Source organism: Leptopilina heterotoma, unplaced genomic scaffold (assembly GCF_015476425.1).
Source record: "Leptopilina heterotoma isolate Lh14 unplaced genomic scaffold, ASM1547642v1 Lhet_42, whole genome shotgun sequence".
Lineage (NCBI taxonomy): Eukaryota > Metazoa > Arthropoda > Insecta > Hymenoptera > Figitidae > Leptopilina > Leptopilina heterotoma.
The window spans coordinates 1719405-1746232 of record NW_025111078.1 but is presented as its reverse complement, the minus strand read 5'-3'; the positions used below and the strand labels follow the sequence as shown (position 1 = coordinate 1746232).

Sequence of the window (26828 nt, the reverse complement as noted above, 5' to 3'; positions counted from 1 at the left end):
TAAAAGTTTAAAAAATAATTGAATTTTTGCAAAGAATTTTTTCTATTTACAAATATAATTGAATTTTTTAAAAAAATTTATTAAAATTGTAGAAAATAATTGAATTTTTTCAAAAAATTTATTATAATTGTAGAAAATAATTGATTTTTTGCAAAGACTTTTATTATTTATGAATATGATTGAATTAAATCGAAGGATTTATTGAAATTTTTAAAAATAATTGAATTCTTTTGAAAAATATTATTAAAAATTTTTTAAAAATGGAATTCGTTCATGAAATGTTATTAAAATTGTGATAAAAATAATTGAATTTTTGCAAAGAATTTTACTATTTATAAATAAAATTGAATTATTTCAAAGGATTTTAAAAATTTTAGAAATTAATCGTATTCGTTCGTAAAATGTTTTAAAAAATTTTGTTTAAAAATAATTGAATTTTTGCAAAAAATTTTACTATTTATAAAAATAATTGAATTCTTACGAAGAATTTTATTATTTATGAAAATAATTGAATTCTTGCAAAGAATTTTATTAAAATTTTCAAAATTTATAAACAAGAATAATTAATTAGTAAATTAGTTAATAATTAATTTTTTTAAAAAATCTGAAATTATTCAAAAATTCATATTTGAAAATAAAAAATAATTGCATAATAATTATAAATTGAATATCAATTTAGAAAAAAAAAATACAAAATTGAAAAATAGTTAAAATAATAAATAATGAAAATAAAATTTTGATCTTGTAAGTAAATGTAAAAGAAAAATGATGTAACGTTTTTATATAAAAATACGTATTAAGGTTTAAAATAGTTTTTTTTTGTTTCAACATTGATTAAAAAGAACATTATAATCGTATCTTATGTAAAGAATATGAAAACTTAATTGTCATGTGTCGTCATTTGAGAAGTTTGTAATTACACCTAATAAAGAGAGACAGGGAAAAATATTTCAAGTTCATGACAATATACAAAACTTCAAGTTTATTTTCACAGAAGTCAATTGTTAACACATTTAATTTTTGAAAAAATATTTTCTTTCCTAAATTCGTTTTTACATTTTACGCTTTTTTACATTTTTTCTAGAAATCAAAATAATAAAATTTTTTAAATTCAAATTAACATTACTATTTTCTGAATTAAAATTCTATCTTTATCGTCAGTCTGAGATAGTTTAATTTTTTTATTTATTTACAAAAACATTTTCTAACTTAAAATTTGCTTCATACAACCATTATTTTTCATATCAATAAAAATCTCTAATATAATATCACGATATTTATCCCCACCAATGTCACTAAAAAAGGGGATATTTTTTTCAAGATTATCATAATCAATTTCCTCTAGTTTCACACCGTGCATAATTGGCAAATAATATGCAGCGATCATAAAACCAAAAAGTGCATATTTTTTATAGTCGTTTAGAAAATTTTCTTTTGCAAATTCACTGGAGGGGGAAAAATTAATTTTCTTAAAATATCCAATTATTGAATTATAATAAACATCGAAGACTTGATGAAATTTTGTTCGAATATCATTCATTGACATAGACAAATAAATAAATGTCGAAAGATCAATAGCCGGTGAAGCGTACGATAACATTGCGAAATCAATTAACATTGCCTTGCAACCAAATTCAGTTTTTTTGAAAAAAACATTATCTATCGTAAAATCCCCATGACATAATGTTGCTAATTTAATATTTTTCCCATCCATTGCAACTTGCATACAATTTTCGAATGAATTTTGAAAAAATTTCTCCGCCTTATCACAGAATTGTTGATCATAATTTCTCTCGCGAAGACACTTTATTATTCTTGGCATTAAATTATTGATTAATGTGGGAAATATATTTTTCTCATAATAATAGTATCTTGATTCTTGAATGCTATTCACTATTTCATGGAATTTTGATGGTGAATTTGATTTTAGAACATAACCCTTGGCGTGAAATTCACCAATTTCTTGAATTGCAGCTAAAATATAATCCATATGGAGATTTACATTTTGTGAACACTTGTGATAGCCGTGCTTGTTGATATTTTCGACGACAACAACTTTATTTGATAATGTCTCTTCGTTTGTATAAAAACACTGAGGATAATCACAACTATTTTTCATATAATTTTCGTAGAATAAAATTTCATTGTGAAAAAGTTTATCAGCTTGACAAAATTCCCTTTTATATTCATTTGGTCGTTTTATCACTAGACTGTAATTATTTTGCACATTGCTTTCATTTTTTAATTCCAAATCGAGAAAAATCACATCCGATACAATTAAATGTTGGAAATCCACTATTTTGTATTGTGAGACACTTGTTTCTTGATTTAACGATAATTTTAATTTTGGTATTAAATAATCGTCTAACCATAATTTTGTCTCTTGCAAAAATACATTTCCCTTAGTTTCTTCTTTTTCACCATTATTCACTGTTTCGTTAGACATTGTTATTTTTTTTTAGATTTAATATTAAAATTAAAATTTTTTATTTTAATTTTTAATTTTTAAAATTCACACTGAAATTTTTGATTTTTGAGTTTTTATTGTTTAATTGACTTTGGAACAAGATATAATGGCTAAAACTTTTGAGACGGAAGGTGTGTCTTCACTTTTATGCAGAGTGTGTTATTATCCGGATTCTGGATGGTGACAGTGAATGAGTATGTCATTAGGTTTAATATTCTAGTGGGAGTAATCGCACAAGTGGGGGTTGAAGGTTTCTTTATTGCTTAATTTTTTTTTATAACGAAATTTTCCGATTTTCCCCCTCAACAAATATACAATTTATTTATTTATTTATTTATTTATTTAAATAAATGTTAATAAAAATAAACTAAATTCAATTCAATTATGAAGTTTTATAAGATTCTCTGTATTTTTTTATTTATGAGCATCTCTTCGTTTAAAATTAATAAAGATTTTTTAAACATTTTTCTCTTTAATATTTATGACATGTACTTAAATTAAAAAATATTAATTTAATAAACTTTATATTTTATTCAATGTTTCATAAAATATTTATTACCCTGCCTTTATGCATTTAAATATAATACCTATAATTATGAATATCATTCTTTAGATGATAATTAAAATATCTAATTTTTTTATTAACCATTTCACGCACGATTTTTTTTTTATAAAGAAGTGTATTTTTTGTCATCTTTTGTATTTATTTTCGTTCTCGTGACTCTTGAAAACACGTTTTTATAAAAATCCAACAAGTTTTTTAAAATTCTTCCGCCATATTGGATCCGCCATTTTGAATTTTTTTAATTTGACTTTAAATTCGTAATCAGCAACCCCGAAAACCCCGAAGTAACAAGTTTCGAACGAATTCGATCAATTTTTAAAAATTCTTCCGCGGATCTTAATCCACCATTTTGAATTTCGAAAAACTGATGTCGGATCCGTAATCAGCGACCCCAAAAACCCCCGAGTAACAAGTTTCTAACGAATCCGTTTGTTTTTTAAAAATTCGTCCGCCATATTGGATCCGCCATTTTAAATTTCGAAAAACTAATTTCATATTCGTAATCAGCGACTCCAAAAACCCCCGAGTAACAAGTTTCTAACTAATCCGTTTGATTTTTAAAAATTCGTCCGCCATATTGAATTTCGAAAAACCGATATCGGATTCGTTATCAGCGACCTTGATAACCCTTCAAAAATAGTTTATTTTTATTAGTTTAGCTTTATTTAATTTTCGATTTTGTAATTTTCTTGTAAATTTCGCAATAAAAATTCTTTTTTTATTATTATTATAATTAAAAAATTGTTCATTCTTTATTGCAATGTGAATTTTTAGTCAGTATTATTTTATTTATTCTTTATTTATTTCATTTATATTTTTAGATATATATATATAATTACTTTATTTATTTTAATTATTATTTACTTAATAACTCAGGTTTATAAGGTTTTGAACCTAAGTAATGAAATCTTGTTTCTCAGATCTTTTTAACAAATTTAATGTTTGATTTTAAAAATTCAAAATGGTGGATCCAATATGGCGGACGAAAATATTAAAAATTGAACAGATTCGCTTGAAATTTATTTATCGGCGGTTTTCGAGGTTGCTGATTACGAATCTGATATCAGATTTTAAAAATTCAAAATGGCGGATCCAATATGTCGGACGAAAATATTAAAAACTGAACAGATTCGCTTGAAATTTATTTATCGGCGGTTTTCGAGGTTGCTGATTACGAATTTGATGTCAGATTTTAAAAATTCAAAATGGCAGATCCAATATGGCGGATGAAAATATTAAAAAATGACGGATTTGATTGAAATTTTTTATTCGGGGGTTTTCGGGGTCGCTGATTACGAATCTGATATCATATTTTCGAAATTCAAAATGGCGGATCCAATATGGCGGACAAATTTAAAAAAATTACTTAAATTTTTATTAAACTTGGACTATTTATTAGAAAATTTGTTTACAGACGTTAGTCTTTAAATAAATTTTCTAATAAATAGTCGTTCGGAAATCCTAGTAACTAATTTTTCTTTGTTATTAAAATATCGTTTTCAGAAAATGTATCTAAAAGTATTTTTCATTTCAATATGAATTCATAAATTCTTTCAAGTCTTAAGAATAAGAAGGAGATATTCACAATATTTTTCCTCACTTTATCATCAATTACTTTCAACTTATATGCCATTAATAATAATCTAATCTTCCTGTTTTTATATTCACTTTCTTTGTCTATCTTTAAAACGTAAATTGTTTATGTACATTCGAAACTTTGTTTTCTCAGTGAAAAAAGAATTGAAAGAAATAATTTAGAATCAACAAAAAAGAGAAAATTAAAAAAAAAATACAAACCTAACAAATAGAAAAAGTAATAATCTTTAAATCTTTTTTAAAATCCATTAACTATGCAAAACTAAAGACCATCAATATTACTTGAAAGCATTGCATTAGATTTTTCTCTCAAACATTGATTCATGTACGATCACCCTAAAATAAATTCCCCGCTTACGGTCGTTTTTTTTCTTTTTGCTTTGTTGAATAAAAAAAAAAAATAAACAATAAAAATGGTAGATAGCACTACCCGATTCGCTAACTCTTCCAAACGTTTTGTTCTCGGCTTGGCGAAAAAAAAATATATAACAGTAAAATAAATTATTTCTGCACGAGTAAACCTTTCCTCTCCTGCGTTTATATAGTAAATTGGAATTTTCAGGATCATTTCTGCTAAGGGTTGCAAACACCCAATGACTAAACAAATCATATGAATTTCATCTTTTTCATCCGCGTTAAATAATAAATCAATAATTTAATCTGTGTCAAATGGAAAAAAAATGAAATAACACCCAAGCATGAAAATTTATCTATACATTTTTATTATTCCACATATAGATCTGAAAAAAGGAAGTTACAAAAAAATATATTTGATTACATAAATATTTCTGTAAAGCGTAGCGTATAATTTTTTTTAATTAGCATGATTTGTCTTTTTTTACTTAAAAAAAAAAACACCGAGTTATTTAAATTTATGAAAATTGACTAATTTATTTTCTTTTTGAAAAGTCAGTGAGTTAATAAAAATGTTAAAATATCATTTTTTTTTTGCAACCAATCACTATATTTGACGTATAAATTTAGTTTTATTTTTCCTCTCAGTGCCAATAATTAACTTTGTATAATCGATTTTGCCATAAATTTTGTGATTAAATTTTTAATAAACCCGCTTTTATTCGTTAGTCATTTATTTATCGATTAATCCCTTAAAAAAAACTCGCTTCTATATACCGATTATCAACTCCGACTATTTGATATTTTTTTAAAAGATTTATTTCTTCCTCGCATTCAATATAAAATAGTCTTTAGATACTTGAACAAATTTTATTAAATAAAGAATTTCTTTTTGTGGCGACAAAGAAAAAAAAAGTACAAATAATTGTAAAATTTTTAATAAATACGAATAATAGTAAATTTTTTATTTTTATCATAAAAGGGAAATTGATTTTTAAATTATTTAACAAGAATTTACAGTGTATATCTCAACGTGCAACGAATGTAATATCCTACGTGTATACTCATATAACCTGTTTAAAATTTACTGCTCGAGAAATATTTCTCAGATAACAAGAGCGACGAGATATAATGCACATCTGTTGCAATACTAGACTATAAAATGAAGACTTACAACACGATGCGTGTAGGTAATAATTTTGAATAGTGTAATTAGGAAAATTCTGTAATAAAACACGAGATATGAATGATTTTTTTAAAAGGGAATTGTAATTTTAGAAAAAATTTCATTTTTCAACAAGAAAATTTGAGTACGATGTAAAAGAGGAGAAAGAATTATTTTTTTTAAATTTTTCGATCGAGAAATAAGTGGGAAAAGATGAAACGAGTTGTGGAAGAGTTTTCCCCACTCTTGGTGCGCGCGCCGCACGCCAGGAGTGGGGAAGACCCCCTCTCTTCCGCCTGAGCCACTCCCGCTGCGCGCGCAGTACGCCGAGAGTGGGGGAAACTCTCTCCTTTCCGTCTGAGTCAATTGCAGCTCGTGGCTTCCCTCCTGCTGCGCACGCACTACGCTAGAAGTGGGGGAAATCCTCTTTTCTGCCTGAGCGAAGATAATTATAAATTATCATAGTTACAAATTAGCGAAATTAATTAATAAAATTGGGAAATATGAAATGTAAAATAATCTCCTTGAATTAATTTAATTACAAATACAAATTATAAAAATAAAAAATAGAAAGTAGTAAAATTAAAAATTAGTATTTATTATCAATTAGTACAAATAAATTAATAATAAATTTTATTATAAACCCACTCGTATGAAATTGTATTCCGTTTATCATTTTGTATTTGAAATAAAATACATTTTACACAAACAGGTGCAATGAAATTCATAGAAACGAGAATAAATTTTAACTTTATTCCAAACATGTTTTCAACTTGTGACATTGCAAAAAGAGATTTGCGAGAATTTTATGTATATTTGAGGATATGGTTTTGAAAACGTCACATATCAACATTTCCGAGTCTTTTTTAGCCTCTCTGTGGAAATTGGGAGGAAAAAGTGTGTAAAATTAATAAGTTGGTCTTTTTCATTTTAACACTTTTCCGTTTCGTTTCATACACACACACACACACTTTCTTTTTATTTTCTTATTCACTTTCTTACTTCTTGATTTTTTTTCCATCCCTTTTTCCGTATTTCTTCTAGTGGAGTATTCTGTATTTCTTCTTCCTTTGCATATGTATGTATGTACATAGCTATTGAAGTCAATACATAACTGAAAATATACAGACACATTCTCTTTTTCACCATCTCACTCCACTGGCTTTTAGCAAATATATACAGGCGCAAATTTATCGACCGACACTAAACGACATAATCCAATTTTCCTACAAATTGGCGACGACGCTTTTTTTTGCTGTATGTACATCGCCGCCTATATAATTTTTTTTTGTTTCTTCCTTTTTCTTTTAAAGTTTATACGCTATTGAATTTCTACTACTTACAATTAGAAAATAATCGAAGGAGGTAGTTTTTGTTACTGTCGTAACAAAAAAAAATTGCTTGCATATACTTTATAAACAATTTTATTATTTGTCTGAATTTACAGTTGATTGATTCTGTAAACTGAAAACTTTATACTGTTACCGTTTAGTGGAAATTAAATACTTAACTTCTAAAGAAAAGTAAATAAATTAACTATTTTGTTAAATTTGCACGAATCTTAATGTTGTGCCTACGCCACTGCGCGGCTGGTTCTCGGAACGACGCTCCCCTCCCCTGCCGCACTGACCAATAGGCCGCAAGGCGCTCGCCCCTCCCGGCGAGTATAAATACCGCGTCTTAGATCGGAGAGCACCATTACCGATCTCGACTCCTCATGGGTAACGTCGCAGTAAAATTTTTATTCACCTGTAAACATTTTTATTTTACACAAGAGTAACTTGGTCGAAGTAACGCTTTACTATCTTTCTCTCTTCTAAAAAAAAATAACGCAAATTCCAATACTTTTCCCCTCCACAGAATGTTTAAAAAAAATTATTTTTATAAATAAAATATGTCAAAATAAAGTACCCTTGATATGTGTATTATTTTTGAATTCAAATAGTCGATAGTTTTCTCAGAAATTTTTTTTCGGCTATCTAACTGGATGTAACCTGTTAAAATAAATAAATACGTACTATTTAACGTCGAATAAAAAATAATCTTCATATTTATTATATTTTCCTAATCCCCATAAAGAAAAGAAAAAATAACAAATATTTCATACATCATAAGATGAAATACAGATTTTATATATATATATATATATATATATATATATATATATATATATATATATATATAAATTCAAAAAGCGTGAGAGGTAATCTTTCGTAGATAATCCAAATTGACAGCGGGATATATATTCTAAAATTTAATGCTTGCGTGCCAGCAACCCTTAGATGACGTTCTTATCGATCCGCCTTATGCCAGTGAACATTAAAGAGTACATTGCCTATATATTTTACTGAATAACTTCACTCTGCGGTAAGTGCAGAGATATTTTAATGTATACATCCCCCTTTTTTGTATGCGCCTAGTTATCGTAATTATCCACCGTTGACGTTTTAATGCATAAAAAAAATATTTATATGGAAAAAATAAAAATTTAGACGTTCCTTTTTTTTATATACTTTGAAAAATTTTTGAAATAATTTCTTAATAATGACATTAATAATTAGAAAATATTAAGGAAAAAAAAAAGTTTTCAGTTTATAACATTTTTTTATACCGACATAAAATGTTACTTTCAACATCATAAAAGTCACTTATCACTTTATTTTTATTGCTACAGGAGAGGTTGAAGAATTTTTATGTTTTTAGATTAAGACCACTGGGGATGTTAATTTTTTTAACTACATTATTAAGAATACATTTTTATTCGTTAATAGATTTTATGCTATCGATAAGACCTATCACTCTAATTATATATATATATTAATAATCCGAGGCCAGATTTTCGAAATTCAAAATGGCGGATCCAATATGGCGGACTTCTTCAAAAATCGATCGAATTCAATTATTATTACTACCATTAATATTAATTATTATTTTACATATTATTATTATTATTATTATTATTAAAAGTTTTATTTTCTTATTCGATTTCTATAAATTGAAAGATTCGCATTCCTTGGGAAAATAAAATTTGTATTGAAGAGTTAATTTAAAATTATTCTTAAGATTTAATCTTTTGATAATTATTCAGAGGGGTCTTTCTTCGGTCTACTTTGCATGTAAATATGTACTTAAATTTTGTAAATCAAATATATATACTTCAGTTAATTTGCAAAAGTCAAACTCTAAATTTACTGACTTTAGTGATGAAAGTTTTCCCAGTAAAATATAAATAAATTTAAAGTAATGAATTTCTGAATTAAATAAGTTTGTTTTAAGTACATTCGTATTTTATTTAACAATTTCTAACTTAAAATATATTAAAATTAAATTATTATATTAAAAATTTAAAATACATTAAATTTTGTGTATTTTTAAATTATTTATTATTTCATAATTATATTATAACAATTAATTTTCTGGTTTAGAACAAGAAATTTATTATTTCCTTTTTTTTAACAAAGTGTGTCACATTTAAAAAAATGATTTATATATATTTTTTTTTTTGGTTTCCTTTAATCGAAAGTAGTTTTTCTATTTGATAAAAAAATAATATGAAAAATTGCAATGTCGAGATGAACGAAATGGAGTTTCTTCGATTCTTCTCTCTTTTCTATATAATGCTACAAATTACACTTTATATCGAGAAAGCAGTCGGAGTGAAAATTAACTCGTTTGCTCGAGAGGAAAATCAATCCTCTAATAACTCTCCAGGAAACGATGAGTTATATCAGTCGAATCGCACGATTAAGTGACTGGTGAAGAAAAAAAAATTGTACATATTTCTAAGTAGAAATTAAATTTTATCATTCTGAGGAAATTTATATTTCTGAAATTTAAATATTAAAGTGTAAAATTAATAAGAGAAAAAATACTGATTGTCACGTCCGAGTGACTTCAATGTCACTTCATCATTAACTTTTTTTTTATCTTCACTTTCTTAATAATGTTAATTAATAATAATTAATATTATACAAACTTCATTTGTAAAACAAATTGTAATAACAAATAATATTTACCAACAAATTATAATAACAAATAATAATTAACAACTTCAATTACATTATAAATTATAAAAACAAATAGTAATAACTACAACTTTAACAAATTGTAATAATTAATAATATTTAACAACAAATTGTAATGCCAACTAATATTCAACAACAAATTGTAATAGCAAATAATATTTAACAACAAATTATAATACCAAAAAATAATTAACAACAAATTCTAATAACAAATAATAATTAACAACTTTAATTACTTTACAAACTGTAAAGACAAAATAATATTTAACAAAAAATTGAAATAACAAATAATATTTAACAAAAAATTGTAAATTGTTTAACAAATATTTAATATTAAAGTTAAATTCTTATACAAGTTCAGACGTTCAACGTCCACCATCTTGAATCCGCCATTTTGAATTTTGAAAATCTGATTTCGCATTCGTAATTAGCCTTCCCAGAAGCTGTAGAATTATTTATTTGTAAAAACATTTTTAAAAATTTAATTTCTATACCTTTATAGAAAAGTGCAATCTGAAATTTAGCATCTCAAAAAAAAAACTAGAGCATCAGAGTAATAAAATTTTTCTTGAATTTAAAAGCAATATAGTGTGACAGTCTTGGCTGGAAAAAAGTAAGATTTATATGGTCAGGATTTCTTTTTTTTTTTTGAAAAGGAAAAAAGCGACTTTTCTTGTCTTCGAATGTGAGATGCGACGATAAAATGCGCAGATCTTAAGAAGTTATCGAAGAAAGACTTTAGAAAAAAAAGTAAAAATAGCTTTTCACCTACCGTTAACATTTAGGGGTGATAAAAAATTTATTTCAATCTGAATCGTCTTTTTTTTGTTGTTTTCTTTACCATTTTTAGGTAAATGGGAAAAAATCCATTTCTTTAAATTTATATTCGATTTCTTCTAAATCTAATCTACTTTATTTTCTTTTTATATTCTATTCATATTTTCCTAATTGATGAAAAATAAATAGAAATAATTTTTTTTTATCTAAACTTGGCTATTAATTGAAATAATTAATAAAAATAAATTTTTCCCTCGTCTTCGCGATTTATTTTCAAGGAAACGGCTCGCACGAAAACAATTTTTAGAAACTATTTTTTACCTATTGATTGTTATCTCGCGGGTTTGTTGAATTTAAAAACCATTTTTCAATCAGTTGTGGTTTCATTTTTTTAGGCTTCTATATATATATAGAATACGGAACTTTTTTTTTATACCTCCAAATATACATTTTCTATTTTAAACGATTGACAGTGATTTGTATTTCCGATAAATTCAGTTCAATCTAGGAAAAAAAGAATATAAAAAAGTATTAAAAAAAACAAAACTCCAGACCTTTAATCAAATACTGTGTATATTGTACATAGAAAAATTTGTTTTAATAAACAATTTTTTTTGTCAAATTCTTCTATTAATGTTAAACAAAAATTTATTTTTCATTTCGAAATATTCTATGTTTACTTCTTTTTCTAATTTTCTCGTTTCATTCAATTAAACTTATCGTATTTTAGAATTTTATTTTCAAAATAAGATTTTTCAAAATACAAATTATTTCGAGTTCTGTGTTATGATATTAAATAAGAAAAAAGTTTGCAAAAGACAAATTTTTGCATTTTAGTCTTGCAATATATTTTATTCTTTACGAGCTTCCTTCAACTTCAGCAGAATGTTAATGAGAAACTCTCAAGAGAGCAGGTAGAGGGTCAGGTATAAGACAAAAGAGTGAGAGATATTATAAAGCTTAAATTACTCCTAAAACTTTGAAAAAGGGGAAAAAATTTTTTTTTTCGAAACTGCATCCGATGGGTAATTAGCATGAAGCTAAAACTTAATACAGTTGGGGAAAAAATGAAAAAAAAGTAAAGTTAGAATTTTATTGAAATAAAAATATTCTGATTTTATTATAGGTTTTTTCAATTTTTTTTTTGTTATATTTTATTTATGAAATATAGTAATTTAATATGTTTATTGTAATATGGCCTATATAATTCGCTCAATGATAAAGGGATAAAAGAGTGATATAAAAAAATGAAATTAGTTCTTAAAATCTTGATAACGATATGAAAGAAAATGGAAATCCATAAAGTTTCTGTTCTCTGTTGAGATATAAAAGGCTCTCCAGTAGTTGAGCTTAAGAAATAACTTGTGAGCAGTGAACCAACATTTTATTTTTTTATTGCAGCACATGCCACGATAATCTTGAAATTTTATCTCTAATTTCATATATTTTTCTTTAGTAGAATTTAAAAAAGAATCTTTTATAGGAATTTCCATTTAAGTCGTTTTCTTTAGGCCTTCCAAGATCAGGCATTTTAAATTTAAAAAAAACTGACCTCAAATTCATAATCAGCGACCCCAAAAACCCCCGAGTAACAATTTTCAAGCGATTTCAAGTAAATTTTAAAAATACGACCGCCATATTGGATCCACCATTTTGAACTTAAAAAAACTGACATCAGATTTGTAATCAGCGACCCTAAAACCCGCCGAGTTACAATTTTCAAGTGAATTCAAGTAAATTTTAAAAATACGACCGCCATATTGGATCCGCCATTTTGAATTTTGTAAATCTGACCTCAAATTCATAATCAGCGACCCAAAAAACCCCTGAGTAACAATTTTCAAGCGATTTCAAGTAAATTTTAAAAATACGACCGCCATATTGGATCCGCCATTTTGAATTTTGTAAATCTGACCTCAAATTCATAATAAGCCACCCCGAAAACCCCTGTACAACAAACTTCCAATAAATCCGTTTGATTATTAAAAATTCGTCCGCCATATTGGATCCGCCATTTTGAATTTAAAAAAACACATTAGATTCGTAATCATTTATTTCATTTATTATTTATTTAATTCATTTTGTAATCAGTGATTTCCAAGCAAATTTGATTAAATTCTAATTGTACAATAACTAAAAAAGAAAATTTATTTTTTCAACCTGTTTTGTGTACATTAAAACAGAATTGAAAAATTTAAAATTTGTTTTTATAGTTTTCAGATGGTTTTCAAAAGTTTTTAAAAACTCGTATATGAGTGTTTTCATTGCCCTCGGGACCATGAGTCAAAAACTTCGATCTCTCCAATATCGGATCACTAAATTGGATGGGAATTTGCAAACTACGAACCACAAAGTAACTTTAATTAAAGTACTTTGATTCTCATTAAATTTGTTTTTTTAGTTTTGATATAAATTAAAGTAATTTTTAATAACCGGTAGTTAGACGATGAATCTAGATACAAGATATTTAATAATGATCACAATCAAAAGCAATGAGAATATTATCTAAAAAGTATATTTTTTGGTGTTTTTTTTCCTAATCACCTTATATTTCTAATTTATCTTCAAGTCGCGTACGATGTCAATGTTAAAATGACTTTTCATTTTTGTTCTCGAGAATAGAAAAATATAAATTTCTCGTTTTTGTACATTTTCTTACTTTTGAATGTTGAAAAAATTTCCATTCATGAATCAATTAAAGAAATTCCTTTTCAATTGATATTTTTTTGTAATGCTTCGGGATTTACCCCGAAGTACTTAGATGCGCGTTCTTTCTTAACATTTAAGCAAAAGTTGCGAATTTGAATTTCAGAGTAGGTCGTAAGCATGGAAGAGTAGATCCAAGAAGAGAAGATTGAATGATAAGCATCCTCTTTTCCTCCCTTACACAGCCTTCCTCCCCCTTGTCCAACCTCTCAGTTTGCAATTTGAATATTCTACCGTTGAATTGTAGGAGGCGTGAAATATAAAAAGCGTTTTGCAAAAAAAAAAAGAGAATCTGAAGTCTCTTGTCTCATTTTTTTCTTATCAATTTGACCTAAATTTTCGTTTTTTCGCCTTATGTATAATTTTATAACAAATGTAAAGTAGATTTGTTCTTTTTTGGAAAGTTTTTTGAACAATGCTTTGAAAAATTGATTTGAAAAATTGTTTTGTTAAATTGTTTTGTAAAATTGTTTTGAAAAATTGATTTGTAAAATTGTTTTTGAAAAATTGATTTGGAAAAAAAATGTTTAGTTTAAAAATTTCTATCAAATGTTTGCGTTTACGAATGATAAGCGACGTGGCTTTACGCCTCATTCGTTATTTCAGATTATCCGCGACACTGGGTGTAATGGACCGTCGCGAGAGATAACACCGGGATATGTGAGTGTCTCGATTAAAATTCTAATACGCTCACTCGCTCTATTGTTGGATATCAACGTAATCTCTAATTTTTTATTTAAATTACAATTCCCGGTTGGCCCTTATCCCTTCAAAGTTCAACCCCGAGTTCTTTCAATCTGCGAATTGAATTGAACTATATTTTTTATTCAATTTCGTCTCATATTCATTAAGGTTGATATTTGTAATTTTTGACTCTGTTTCTATTCTGAAGAGGTGGTAAATTAGGAAAAAAAAACAAGAAATATAATTTTTTTTATGTTTAATGTTAGTCTATCTGGAGACGACTAGATACTACAAGCAGCAATGCCAGACTCCCTCTCCCCACCACTGAGCGCTGCCCCACTATGGAGCGTCCTCCCCACTCTTCGAGCAGTTTGGTATTTATAGGGCACGCGCTAGCATTTCAATCAGTTCGCCTATTGACACGCACTGAAACTTTTCTCAATACGAAATGAATGTTCTGTTCCTTGATGATCAGCACGACATTTGGCAGAATTTCGTAAATATTTCACTATTAGAATTAGAATTTCTTTATTTTGTCCCAGGAGAACCATGAGAACAACAATTGATTTACAACGAATACAATATATTTATGTTTATAATACAAACAGTAGAGAATTATACAGATCACGAAAAGAAATTTTAAACCAAAAGAATCACAATAATAAGGATTATAATGCAATCATGTTACAGTGTCAGATCATTATAAACAGCACAACAATAGTCAAAGTGAAGAAGAATCAACGAAGAGACAAGCTGAGTCTTTAACTGGACAGAAAGAGCTTTTCTATTTTATTTAAATTGTTGTAAGGTTGCATAAACACTTCTACAAATTAATCCAACATGTTTATCTCAGGAAAGAGTTTGACGAAAAGTGACATCCAAGTTTTTAACAGATAATACATAAGGAATAACAGTGTTATTTATTTTAATTGAAGGGCATGCACCCAAATTCAAACACTTAATATTCCAAGAGGAACCAATAATCATAGAATAACTTTTCTTGAGATTTATCTTAAGCTTATTGGATTCTGCCCAATCATAAACGGCCTGAACATCCTCATTAATTAGTTTGATATTTTTATTCAGCTCATCAAGACTAGAGTGTTAGTCCATTCATAGTTTACCATCAGGAACTAAAATGAAATTTAATGAAAAAGTATTTGTAATTCTCAACAATGTTGGGAGAGTAATAACATCTTTAAATTGGTCATTCTCTGGAGGCAATTATAAAGAATGTGAATTGCGATCTAAAACTTGTTTAAAAAGTTTTGCTTACAGCTTATAATTAAAGCAGATATCAACATAGTAGTGTTTCCAACAGCTATTCGTATTTCAAACGTAGATAACTATCATACGCTGATTACGCCCTATTGCAGAATATGGAACGGATATAATCTAGTTATCCCATCCTCTAATTACTTCCGCAGCCTCTTCTCGACAAATATCGAATTTTGATTTGACCCAATACATCCAACATTTCATTCCGTTAAGATTCTTTCGCCAAGTTCATTCCGACTTAACTTCTCTCTAACGGGCATTTGGGTGGGAAACTTTTATTTATAGAAAATATTCATACAATTTGCAACAAAATGGAGACTAGAAATTATTTCCTGTTGTATTGAGAAATCAGTAATTTTTCGTGAGTTGATTTCTTAGCTAAGCGCCTGGTAAGTTAGCGTCTAATTGCCTCCAGATAGACTAACATTAAATATAAAAATTTTATTTTCTTGGTTTTTTTTCCTAATTTACCAACAGAAGGTAAACCATGACGATATTTATGAATATAATTGTAATTATCATAAGAACACCTAATTCTAATTCAAAGAATTTAAAATGCAACTTGCTGCTAAAGTTAAATTCTTCATTAGTAATTAAAAGTTTAAAATTATCTATAACTGTAAAAATATTGATGTCATATTTTTAGATCTATTTACAAAAGTGGACGTTTACCAAATTTTTTTTATTGTTTCAGCAGTCAATTGCTACAGTATGCTGCACGGGAGTAGTGGTAAAAATGGAGAAACTTTCCCAAATACAATTGAAGAAGCAGCACGATTGGGGCCCTATATCGACAAGTCAGCATCGAAAAACGTGACAGCTCTATTGGGAAAGACGACGTACCTAAATTGCCGCGTCAAAAATATAAACAACAAAACGGTGAGTGTGTCAAGTGTATTCTTTCCTTTATAAAGTTCCAACAAGTTTTACAAATGGTTTTCTCACACAATAGTTATTTCGATTCGTCTTTTCACACTTTGCGGTTCCTACTCTCAGTTGACTTGAAAAGTACTTCTGACATTGTCATGTATCTCACTATTTGGATATATATACGTATAAACTTTTATATGGCGCCTTCTGTGACCACTCTTTTGAATTTCATTTATTGGTAAATTATTCTAGAACCCGGTGGAAAATATTTCTACAAATACACCTCTACTTCCTCAAGTATAAATAAACATATACTATAAATATCATTATATTTTAAAATCTAATGATCGTAAAAATTCGAGAGTATATTCATTTAGTAAAAATGGCATGTTCATTTTTCTCGTTACTTTTAGTTTTGATATTTTTAAATTACACATTGTTATTTTTTAATTAAACCGAAAAAAGCTCTAATTAATTTAATAAATCATTAAATTTCACGTCCATTGAATCTGAAATTATTTAAAAATAACACAATTTCAGCAACTTAACAAATAATTGCATTTTCACAAAGCCCTGTACGTGAGCAAAATATCGAGTGTCAATATTTTATTAACACAAAGCACCCCTTATCTCCAATGGACTCGTGCATCAATTTAAAGGATCATTGAAATTTTAATACCCCTATTTGTTATTGATTAATTTTATTGTAATGAGTGTTTTTTCAAGTGGTATTTATTTTATCAAGTACTTTTGTTTCACTTGTACTGTACTAAATTTACACATTTTTTAACATTCAATTGGAATGTTTGCTTTTTTTCCCAAACAGTTTATATGGGAGTAGAAAAAAAATTTAAGGACAAAAAAATACTTATATATTAATATAGCTTTCTATACATTAAAATGTAGTTAATAATTATTTTTTTTGAAAATAGAGGGAAAAAATTAATAACGCTAAATAGATGGTGTCGAAACGAATGAAAAGTTAAATCGTTTTATCGAATTTAGATTTAACAGTTGAATGAATATGTCTTTTGAAAGAAGAGTACGACGAGTGAAATATGTCCTGGGAAATTTTGAAGCGTGTATTGAGTGTGCTTTGTATCTCATGCAGAGCGTATATCAGTTGCACGTGAATGTTAGGTAACATCTGGTATTTGAATGTCCAAAGTATGCATACATGTATGGAAAATATCTATGCGAACAGATTTCACAAAAAGAAACTTCGACGATGATTTCGTTTTCCTGTACAGATTTTATTTTATTTTTTTACTTTTCATTGCTACTGTATATAAAAAAAAGAAAAAATGCGGAACATATTTCATAAAATTGCAGTCATCACTGAGATTGGCACTGTAAATGAAATTTTCCCAATAACAAATTTTAATGGATCTATATAGAAATATGGCGATTAATATTTTTTTGAAATTTATTTTCTAGATATAAAAATTGATAAGATAATTGTTACTATTTACTTGAATTAATTTTTTATTCAAAGATATTAAATACTTTTGAAACGGTAAGGATTAATTAATAATTATTTTCTTTTTATTTATTCGAATCTTTAATTAACACTTGTAATTCAGCAAATTCAGAACTAAAATTCACTTAAGCTGTTGGATAGATCAACGTCATTGTACTAATGAATATTTATTTTACGAAAAGCCAACAGTACTGAACAATTATTAAACATAATTATCAAAATTAATTTTAGAATCATCCGAGTTACACAAGAATAATATTTAATAAAAAAACATTGTCATTCGGTAAACGGATGTGTGAAGATTGCTTCCTATTCGGATCTTGTAATATTAGTGGCAAAACTGAATGCAGACAAGTGTTTTAGTGTAATGTAAGTGAAACAGTTAAGGAATAGAACATTCATTTGGTATTGAGGAAAGTTTCGATGCGTGTCAATAGGCGAACTGATTGAAATGCTAGCGCGTGCCCTATAAATACCAAACTGCTCGAAGAGTGGGGAGGACGCTCCATAGTGGGGCAGCGCTCAGTGGTGGGGAGAGGGAGTCTGGCATTGCTGCTTGTAGTATCTAGTCGTCTCCAGATAGACTAACATTAAACATCAAAAAAATGATATTTCTTGGGTTTTTTTCCTAATTGACCAGCTCGACAGTATTATTATTAATTTATTTCACAAGGAATTGTTTAATTTATTTATTTAAAACAGTGGAATATTTTGCACTTTTTTACTGTTAGAACCCATTTACCACAAAGAAGAACTACGTATGTTTAAAAAAAGAAAACAGTGAAGAAAGTTACAACCGACACTTTTTGTCAAACTATTGGCCATGAACAGTCGTATCGTCCGCAATATTTACAATTATTACTACTTTTCTCGTGTATATACTATGGGAGGAGAAAATGAGGGAAACTGGAAGGTATAGCAGGATGAGAGCGTGAAATGAGAATGAAATAGAAGAGAACAAAATAGTGGAAGAGGGTAATGTGACACGAGGACAAAATACGACAGAACTGAATATAAAACGTAGAAAAGAAGGTGAGGTCAAAGAGAGACGATGCGCAACGAAATGGGGTTATGTGAAGGTAAAAGTAAGATGAAATAGCGTCATGAAATATTATTCTCTTCAAGCCCCATGGACTATATTCATTTTATGACTAACAGATTTTTTTCTCCCTCTGCTTTTTAACTTTTATTGGTCAGAAAATATTCTTCTATTATAATGAAATAATGGATTCATTAAAAAAAATTATTACACTTAGATAATTAGGGTTGCCACAGGTCAGGGAAATCAGGGAATTCAGGGAAAAGTCAGGGAAAGTAAAATTCATCAGGGAAAAGTAAGGGATTTTTATTTAAGTAACTGGAAAAAATTGAATTTTTAAGAAGTTACAAATGATTGCAGAAATTCAATTATTTTCAAAAGTAATAAAATTTTTCGCAGAAATTCAATTATGTTTAAAAATTTAAAAAAATTCTCATAAAAATTCAATTATCTTTAAAAAATAATAAAATTCTTCTTCAAACTTCAATTATTTTCAAAAATTTTAATAAAATTCTTTGCAAAATTTCAATTATTTTCAAAAAAATTTTCTCAATTCAATGATTTTCAATATCTACAGTTTTAATAAAATTTTTCAAAAGAATTCAATTATTTAAAAAAAAATTTTGATAAAATTCTAAGCAAACATCACAATCAATTATTTTTATAAATAATAACATTTTTTACAAAAATTCAATTATTTTCATAAATAATAAAATTCATCATAGAATTTCAATTATTTTTAATACAATTTTAATTGAATTCTTCGAAAAATGTAATTATTCTTGAAAATTTTATTAAAATTTCTCGAGAAAATTCAAATTTGTTGATAAAATTCTTTATGATAATTTAGTTTTGAAAAACATTCATTTATTCAATAAATTATTTATTTGCATTTTATTTTTATTTAAATAATTGAATTCTTGTAGAATTTTCCAATAAAAATTGATTTTCATTTCATGAAAATGAATTTCAGTTAAAATTTGAGATAATAATTGAATATTGAAAGCATTATAGCATGAATTTTTAAAAATACATAATTGAATGCTTTCGAAGAATTTTAACAAAATTTTTGAAAATAGTGACATTTTTCGAAGAATTTACTTAAAATTATTGTATTAAAAATAATTGAAATCCTGTGAAGAATTTTATTAATTTATGAAAGTAATTAAATTCTTGCAATGAATTTTTTCAAATTTTTTTTTAAATAATTGAAATAATGTAAAGAATCTTATTATTTATGAAAATAATTGAATTCCTGCATTGAATTTTATTACATTTCTTTAAATAATTGAATTCTTTTGAGAACTTTTATCAAAAAAGTAGATTGTGAAAATATTTGAATTTCAACGAAGAATTTCATTATATTCGTGAAATGTAATTAAATTCTTACAAAAAAATTAAGAGAATCCATTTTTCTGGGAATTTACTTTAAATTGTATTATAATTTATAAATAATTGAAATCCTCAGAAAAATGTTATAATTTATGAAAATAATGGAATTCTTACAACGAATTTTATCAATTTTTTTTAAATAATTGAATTCATGTGGAAAATTTTATTACTTGTAAAAATAATTGAATTTATGCAACGAATTTTATTACATTTTATTTAAATAATTATATTCTGTTGAAAACTTGTATTAAAAATGTAAATTTTGAAAATTTTTGAATTTCTGCGAAGAATTTTATTATTTGTAAAATGTACCTAATTTAATTCTTGAAAAAAATTTTTGAAGATAATTTTATTTTTCGAGAAATTCATCTAAAATTGTATTAAAAATAATTGAAACCATGTGAAGAATTTTATTATAATTTTTGTAAATGATTTAATTCTTTTTTGAAAAATTTTATGGGAATTAAAATTTTTATAAAACATGAAGATATCAATCACTCCGAGTCGAAGACTTCGTGTTTTATAATAATATTCTTATAAGTTGTTGAATTTTAAAAATGTTTGAATTTGAATGTTTTGAAGAATTCTAATTCCTATGGAAAAATAATAATTAAATACTTATTTAAAAATTTAGTTATTGATGTTTGGGAATAATTTTACAATTTAAGAAATTCGTAAGTAAATGTAATAGAATGTTTTTTTGAGTATCTAATAATTTTTAGAGTGAATCAGAATATTCTTTATGGTCCAGGGAAAAAGTGAAAATTTTGTCTGGAAATCAGGGAAGAGTCAGGGAAAAATAAAATTGAATATTTGTGGCAACCCTGATAATAAGAAATTTAAAGACGTTTTACAAAATTACAGATATATATTATTAAGGACAATTGGTCCATTTTTACATAAAAGGATAAGGCGAACTTGCTTCCGTTGTACAAAATAAGCCACTCTATTAACGACGATTTAGAAGTTCATTAAAATTCCTACACGTGAAAGAAATTTTTTTATCGCCTTCCTTACAGTTACGTAATACATGACACGTAAAACAAGATATGCTAATATTTAAATAAGTTTTATTGAACTAGAAAATTCGTTACAAATAGATATTAAATACTTTTTATCAAACATTGCTCTTTCTGTATCGGTATGGATAATATCAAACACTTGTATTAGCTCATAATAATTATAAATGTAAAATTACTATTTGTAAATAAGCGTAATTAACGTGATATCTTCTTTGGTATTCTCATATCAATTAGAACTAATTTGATAAAGATAAATTTTTTCACACTCTGAAATAAATTATTAAAAACTATGTTATTAAAAATGTTATCGTTTTCTGGTAAATAGACTTCAGTAACCATAAAGAATTTCTTACCATTTCTACTCTATTTCCATCCAATATATTCATTCGTTTTTCTATTCTCCTCTTCAAGCCATCGTCTTAGAGGTTGAAAATAGTCCAAGAGTCCAGAACTGTTCATGAATCTTGTACCAGTAAGTACTTTCATTGCATTAGGCCATGGTTTTGACGATCCCATCTTTAACATACTCCTGAAATTAAATTAAATTTGAAAATTTAGAAAGGGGCTAAATTAGTAAATAATCGGATTTATTTTGAAGGAGAAATTTTTTCCAATCGGAAAAAATTTTTTACTTGAGCAAATTTCCAGCTTCTGGACTGTCTGTAATATCGCACTGATGTAGTGGTTTTGATTTAGGATCATTTGGAGTAAAGTCCCCAGCAACAATGCATAAGGCTCGATGAAATTGAAATTGAATGATATTACTGATGAAGTATCTTATGTATTCAACATCATTAGCAATGTGAAACTTTGAAGCGGCATCAAAATCATTCTCTGTTCTTTCCACCGGTGCTTTGATTCCTTGGAATTCCTTCACCAGTCTCCACCTTTACAGGGAACAATCAGTTTTATTATACATTTCTATTTTCAAGAGTTTTTAAGAATTGTTTTTTTTTACTACCATTCGCTGTTATAATTGCGGGATGTTATTTCTCCTTGGAATATTTTCCATCTGTACAAATCCATAATGTATGCGAACGGAAGATTTGAAATTAGTTCGAGTGCTTTGAGATACAAGTGATTTATTGAGGCACCATCATTGTGCTCGTAATTCTTTAGGAGTCCTATTCTTTCCAAATGTTTTGGAGTTGTGATACTTAAACTAATCATATCACCGATTGCCTCATGAAAACCTGGATTCGCACCACGTCTAAATACTGCCGGTTGATTTTTATATTCCATATAGTATTGAATGTGTCCCATTTCGTGATGTGCTCTTTGGAGGGAATTTGCATTTATGGTTGTACACATTCTTATTCGGAAATCATTTCCATTATAGAAATCCCAAGCACTCGGTTCGCAAATAATTTCACGATCGGTGGGTTTCTCGAAAATTGATTTATTCCAAAATGATTCGGGCATTGGATTCATGCCCATTGATATGAAAGATGCTTCGGCTAATTTGAATATTTTTCTTGCTGTGTAATCTGTAACAGTTGTTGTATTAGAGATGTGAGACTTGAAACGGGACTCGAAACGTACAAGTTTGAAAATGTTTGATCATGCTTGATTAAATTTGTTAAATTTGTTAAATTTGCTAAAATGGAAAAGCAGTTAATTGCATTTGTATTGACAAATATTTAGAACTATTCTTACTTTGTTCGATCATGTTAGGAGTCACGTCTGGCAGATGTTGTCCAGGAAAGGGTAATGTAAAACTTGCTATATTTTCCCAAGAATCAGCCCACATTGTTTCAAGAAGATGAGCTGGAATTGCTTGATCTCTCTCGACAATTGTTCCTCCGTATTTTTCTCTCAATCTCTTCCGAACATAGGCATGAAGTTGTAGATAAAGAGGTTTAATCTCCCTCCAAACGGACTCTAAAAATAAATAAATTCCTTTTAGCTAAACAAAATTTACTATAACCAATACTTTTGATAAATTAATTTCTCTTTACACCTACCAATGTGCTGGTGAAAATCATTCATTTCATATTTGTCCAACCAAAGGTGAGCTTTGTCTGTAAATCCATTTAATTGGGCTGCTTCATTGCCAAGTGTAACATAGTGTTCATAGAAGGGTCTTATTTTAGCACCAGTAGCATTTCGCCATGCTGTCCAGTAGTGTTTGAGAATAGTTTCATTTCGATTAGTAGACATCAATTTTACAAGATCTGGTTCTAAACTCAGCTCACAAGGTTTCTTCGAATTTTCCATGTGGCAAACTTTAGCAGTTGTAAATGTTGTGACCATTTTATTCATAACTACTTCAAATTCTCTTAATTTCTTAAAAATAAAAATATTTTTGGATATACGTTAATTATTCCTTACATGAAAAAAGTAGATATGCAAATTAGGTAAAAGAAGACGTTCTTATGTTTGGCAAAATTGTGACGCGTTCACAATACCATTAGTGATAAACCTTGGCAACAGTTTTTAATTGTTGCTGCTTTTCTTCAATGTCAATTGTAGTATTCTATTTTTTTTTCTAAATAATTATTAAGAAAAGAGAGGAAGCAAGATGCGGTAAAATTTATCTATTAAAAAATCTTTTCTAATTACCTCAGAGGGTAGAACGGCAATTCCAATGTCACCCATTTTTAAAAATTGTCTTCTATAATATGGATTTTTTAATTTATGCCAAGAAACTTTTTTAATAAAACTTAACAATGATTTCTTGAAAGCAGATGTTCTTGCAAAAATTCTAGCACTATTATTAGCGTGAATAGGATTTTTTAAATCACTTTGCTGATTCCAGATTGCATTCATTTCTGCATTGGCAACTGTTAATAATTTTATATCAGTGGATTCTAGAATAATTTTTGCATTGTTTTCCGAAAAGTTAAAAATTCCACCATGGAAAATATTTTCATCAAAAGTTTCAGAATTATCGTAGGCTAATATAATTGCCACCTGGAGAAAGCTGGAATCCAAAAATAAAAGTTAATAAATGTTCAGTAATATGTTGCAATCAATAATTGATGAGTATAAAAAACTTACAGAATAAATTTTATCATCTCCATGTTTAACAGGAAACGAAAAGAAAAGGAATAAGAACTTTTAATTTTATTTTGCTTTTATACAGTTTCGTTTAATAAAAATGCTTGTTCATTATCACCGATTAATTCTAAAGGTAGTTTTTTTTTAAATTATTTGAAGAATTCTTTCAATACAAATAGATTAATTTTCTTTGCTAAATGTAAATAATTGCTGCAATACATGTGTCAAATGTTGATAATTACACGTGTCTATACAGTGACTGAATAAGTTCAATAAATTTTTAATTCCAAATACTGTAAATTTTTTTTTATACACATTCAAATTTGAAAAAAAAATTATTTTGTTAAAAAAAAGTCTTGAATACTTTTCGAATTTCAATGTTAATAGGATAATGTATAATATCTTTGTATATTGTTTTTGTTATTATTTACGTAACAAAATTTTGATTTCCCTCTCGGTTATCTTTCGATGTTTGCTTCGCATTTCCTCAAGTAAAGTTGCCCAACTGTGACCACCAACTGTTTAAAATAAGCCCGGATCTGGAAACTTGAAACTTTACATTGAAAGACGACTTTAGTTTCTGTGGTTCAAACCATGAATAATTTTCCTGTATAATATATTACTTTCAATAGAATATTTGGTTAAAATTGAAATAACGCGTTTGGTAAATGTTTCTGAAAAAATATTTAATTTTCGGTTTAAATTAAAAGCTTGCAAATTTTGACCGCTGAAATATTTTTTTTTAACTGAAAATAAGTGATTTAGAAAAGAGGGGTTAAAAAATATTTGAATTATATCAACTTTTTATGTCTAGAGAATTTTTTTTTTCATTTTCGAAAAATATTGTCGAACTGTTTGGAAAGTAGAGATTATTAAGAAAAATCCACTTCACTTTAGATTTCGATTTCGATAATTCCTTTTGTTTATCTCTGGAGACAGATTTAGCTAGTTTTTGTTCCACTCCATTTGAAGGACCCTTTGATCTTCTTTTTTTTTATCTCCCTTTAGTCTCCTATTCTAAAAAAAAAAGCGCGATGTTATCATCTCACTATATGCCAAAGCAATGAGTCGAAAAAAAAATTTAAATAATTTGAAAAAAAAAATGTTTAACCTAATTTCAAAATAGGTTTTTTGGAAAATGGAATTTTAAAAAATTGACGGAGATTTTTGGGAGAAATAATTCTCCAAGGCAGTTATTGACTATACTCCTGATGTTAAAATTGTGTAGTCATTCAGACATTCGAGTTTTGTAATTATAGTTCATTCATTACCGATGTTCATATTCATCTGAATCAAAAAGTTTATTTCAAGCGTACGTCAACTTGCTCGAGTTTCGTACCTTTCATTCCCACGTTTATTTATTTGACACTGATTACACGTAATAAGTGTGCAGTTCGTGACTCGCTCGACTAATAAATCCCTGGGTAAAACATAATTTAACCGACTAGAGAAAAAGTAGCTTTCCCGTGATTACGCCTGCAAAAGTTCCCAGGGATAGACTTTTCCATTCGTCTTCTCGTTGGCTCGCGAAAATAGACTCGTAATTCATATTGACTTAGCGAAGCGTAAAATTTTCGATTGTCTGCTTTTGGAAAAAAAAAATTGAATGCAAATTTCAAGTAAGAATCAATCTGATTGAAATAAGTTTGTAGGTTTAGAATTACTAATTGATTTTTAAACATAAAATGTTGCTATGGATGGTTTTATGTTAAATGCTACAATGATTTAAAAAAAAAAAAAAAAAAAAAAAAAAAAAAAAAAAAAAAAAAAAAAAAATTGTGGGTGATGTTAGCAAAAGGTAGTTGATTGTCGTGGGTCAACCCAATATTTCCATAAATGAAAACAGAACAACAGAACTGTGTCTAATTGTAAAGTTTCTTAGAACAATGACGTAAATGCATATCTTTAATATCGATAATAAAAAATAATGACAAAAGATCATAAAATAATTCATTACTTCATAAAGTGTTATGTATATTTATTCCACATGATACAAATTTTGTTTAGAGTTTATTGTATCCGTAAATTTCAATTTCCGTTCATTAATTAAATTTCCATCTATTCATTTTCGCTCAAGGACCCCCTTTCATCATTATAATCATAATTGCATGTAATTGATCATCGTTTTAGTCTTGAAAATTAATCAAGTCTTTCGCAGTGCTTTTCATCTTTCTTAATACGAATTTTAATAAAGTGGATGCTAAGGGAAATTGAATCTTTACTCACTAAAGAAGCAGAGAAGGAAATACAAGCAAGGTCCTTAATAACAGGATAAAATTAACAAGAGCTTAAAAGAAAATCAGTCAAAAGGGAGGATTTCTCTTAAACATAAAACCCTTTTAGAAAATTTTATTTTTAAATTCTTCGTGCGCTGGTTTTTGTCAAGTGAAGCTTTCCTTTATTTCAAA

The 26828-nt window shown here is 27.1% G+C and overlaps 2 protein-coding genes across 7 annotated transcripts in view; one reads left to right on the top strand and one right to left on the bottom strand.

Annotated features, from left to right (window-relative positions):
• Positions 1-26828, top strand: part of LOC122506435 (lachesin-like) — a 333080-nt gene that overhangs the window by 203620 nt on the left and 102632 nt on the right. For 4 of the 6 annotated variants that reach the window (XM_043618603.1, XM_043618604.1, XM_043618602.1 and 1 more), the window contains exon 3: positions 16312-16496. In XM_043618603.1, coding sequence (XP_043474538.1) covers positions 16312-16496 — 185 coding nt within the window. The remainder of the gene's footprint in view (positions 1-16311; positions 16497-26828) is intronic. The other 2 variants (XM_043618607.1, XM_043618606.1) reach the window with 1 other exon arrangement.
• Positions 797-2657, bottom strand: LOC122506431. The gene has a single exon (XM_043618596.1). It carries the CDS (start codon positions 2444-2446, stop codon positions 1205-1207), a length of 1242 nt encoding a protein of 413 aa, XP_043474531.1. The 5' UTR covers positions 2447-2657; the 3' UTR covers positions 797-1204.

Coding starts and splice junctions, on each gene's coding strand:
- LOC122506431 (XM_043618596.1), bottom strand. CDS start 2,446: ATGTCTAACGAAACAGTGAATAATGGTGAAAAAGAAGAAACTAAGGGA.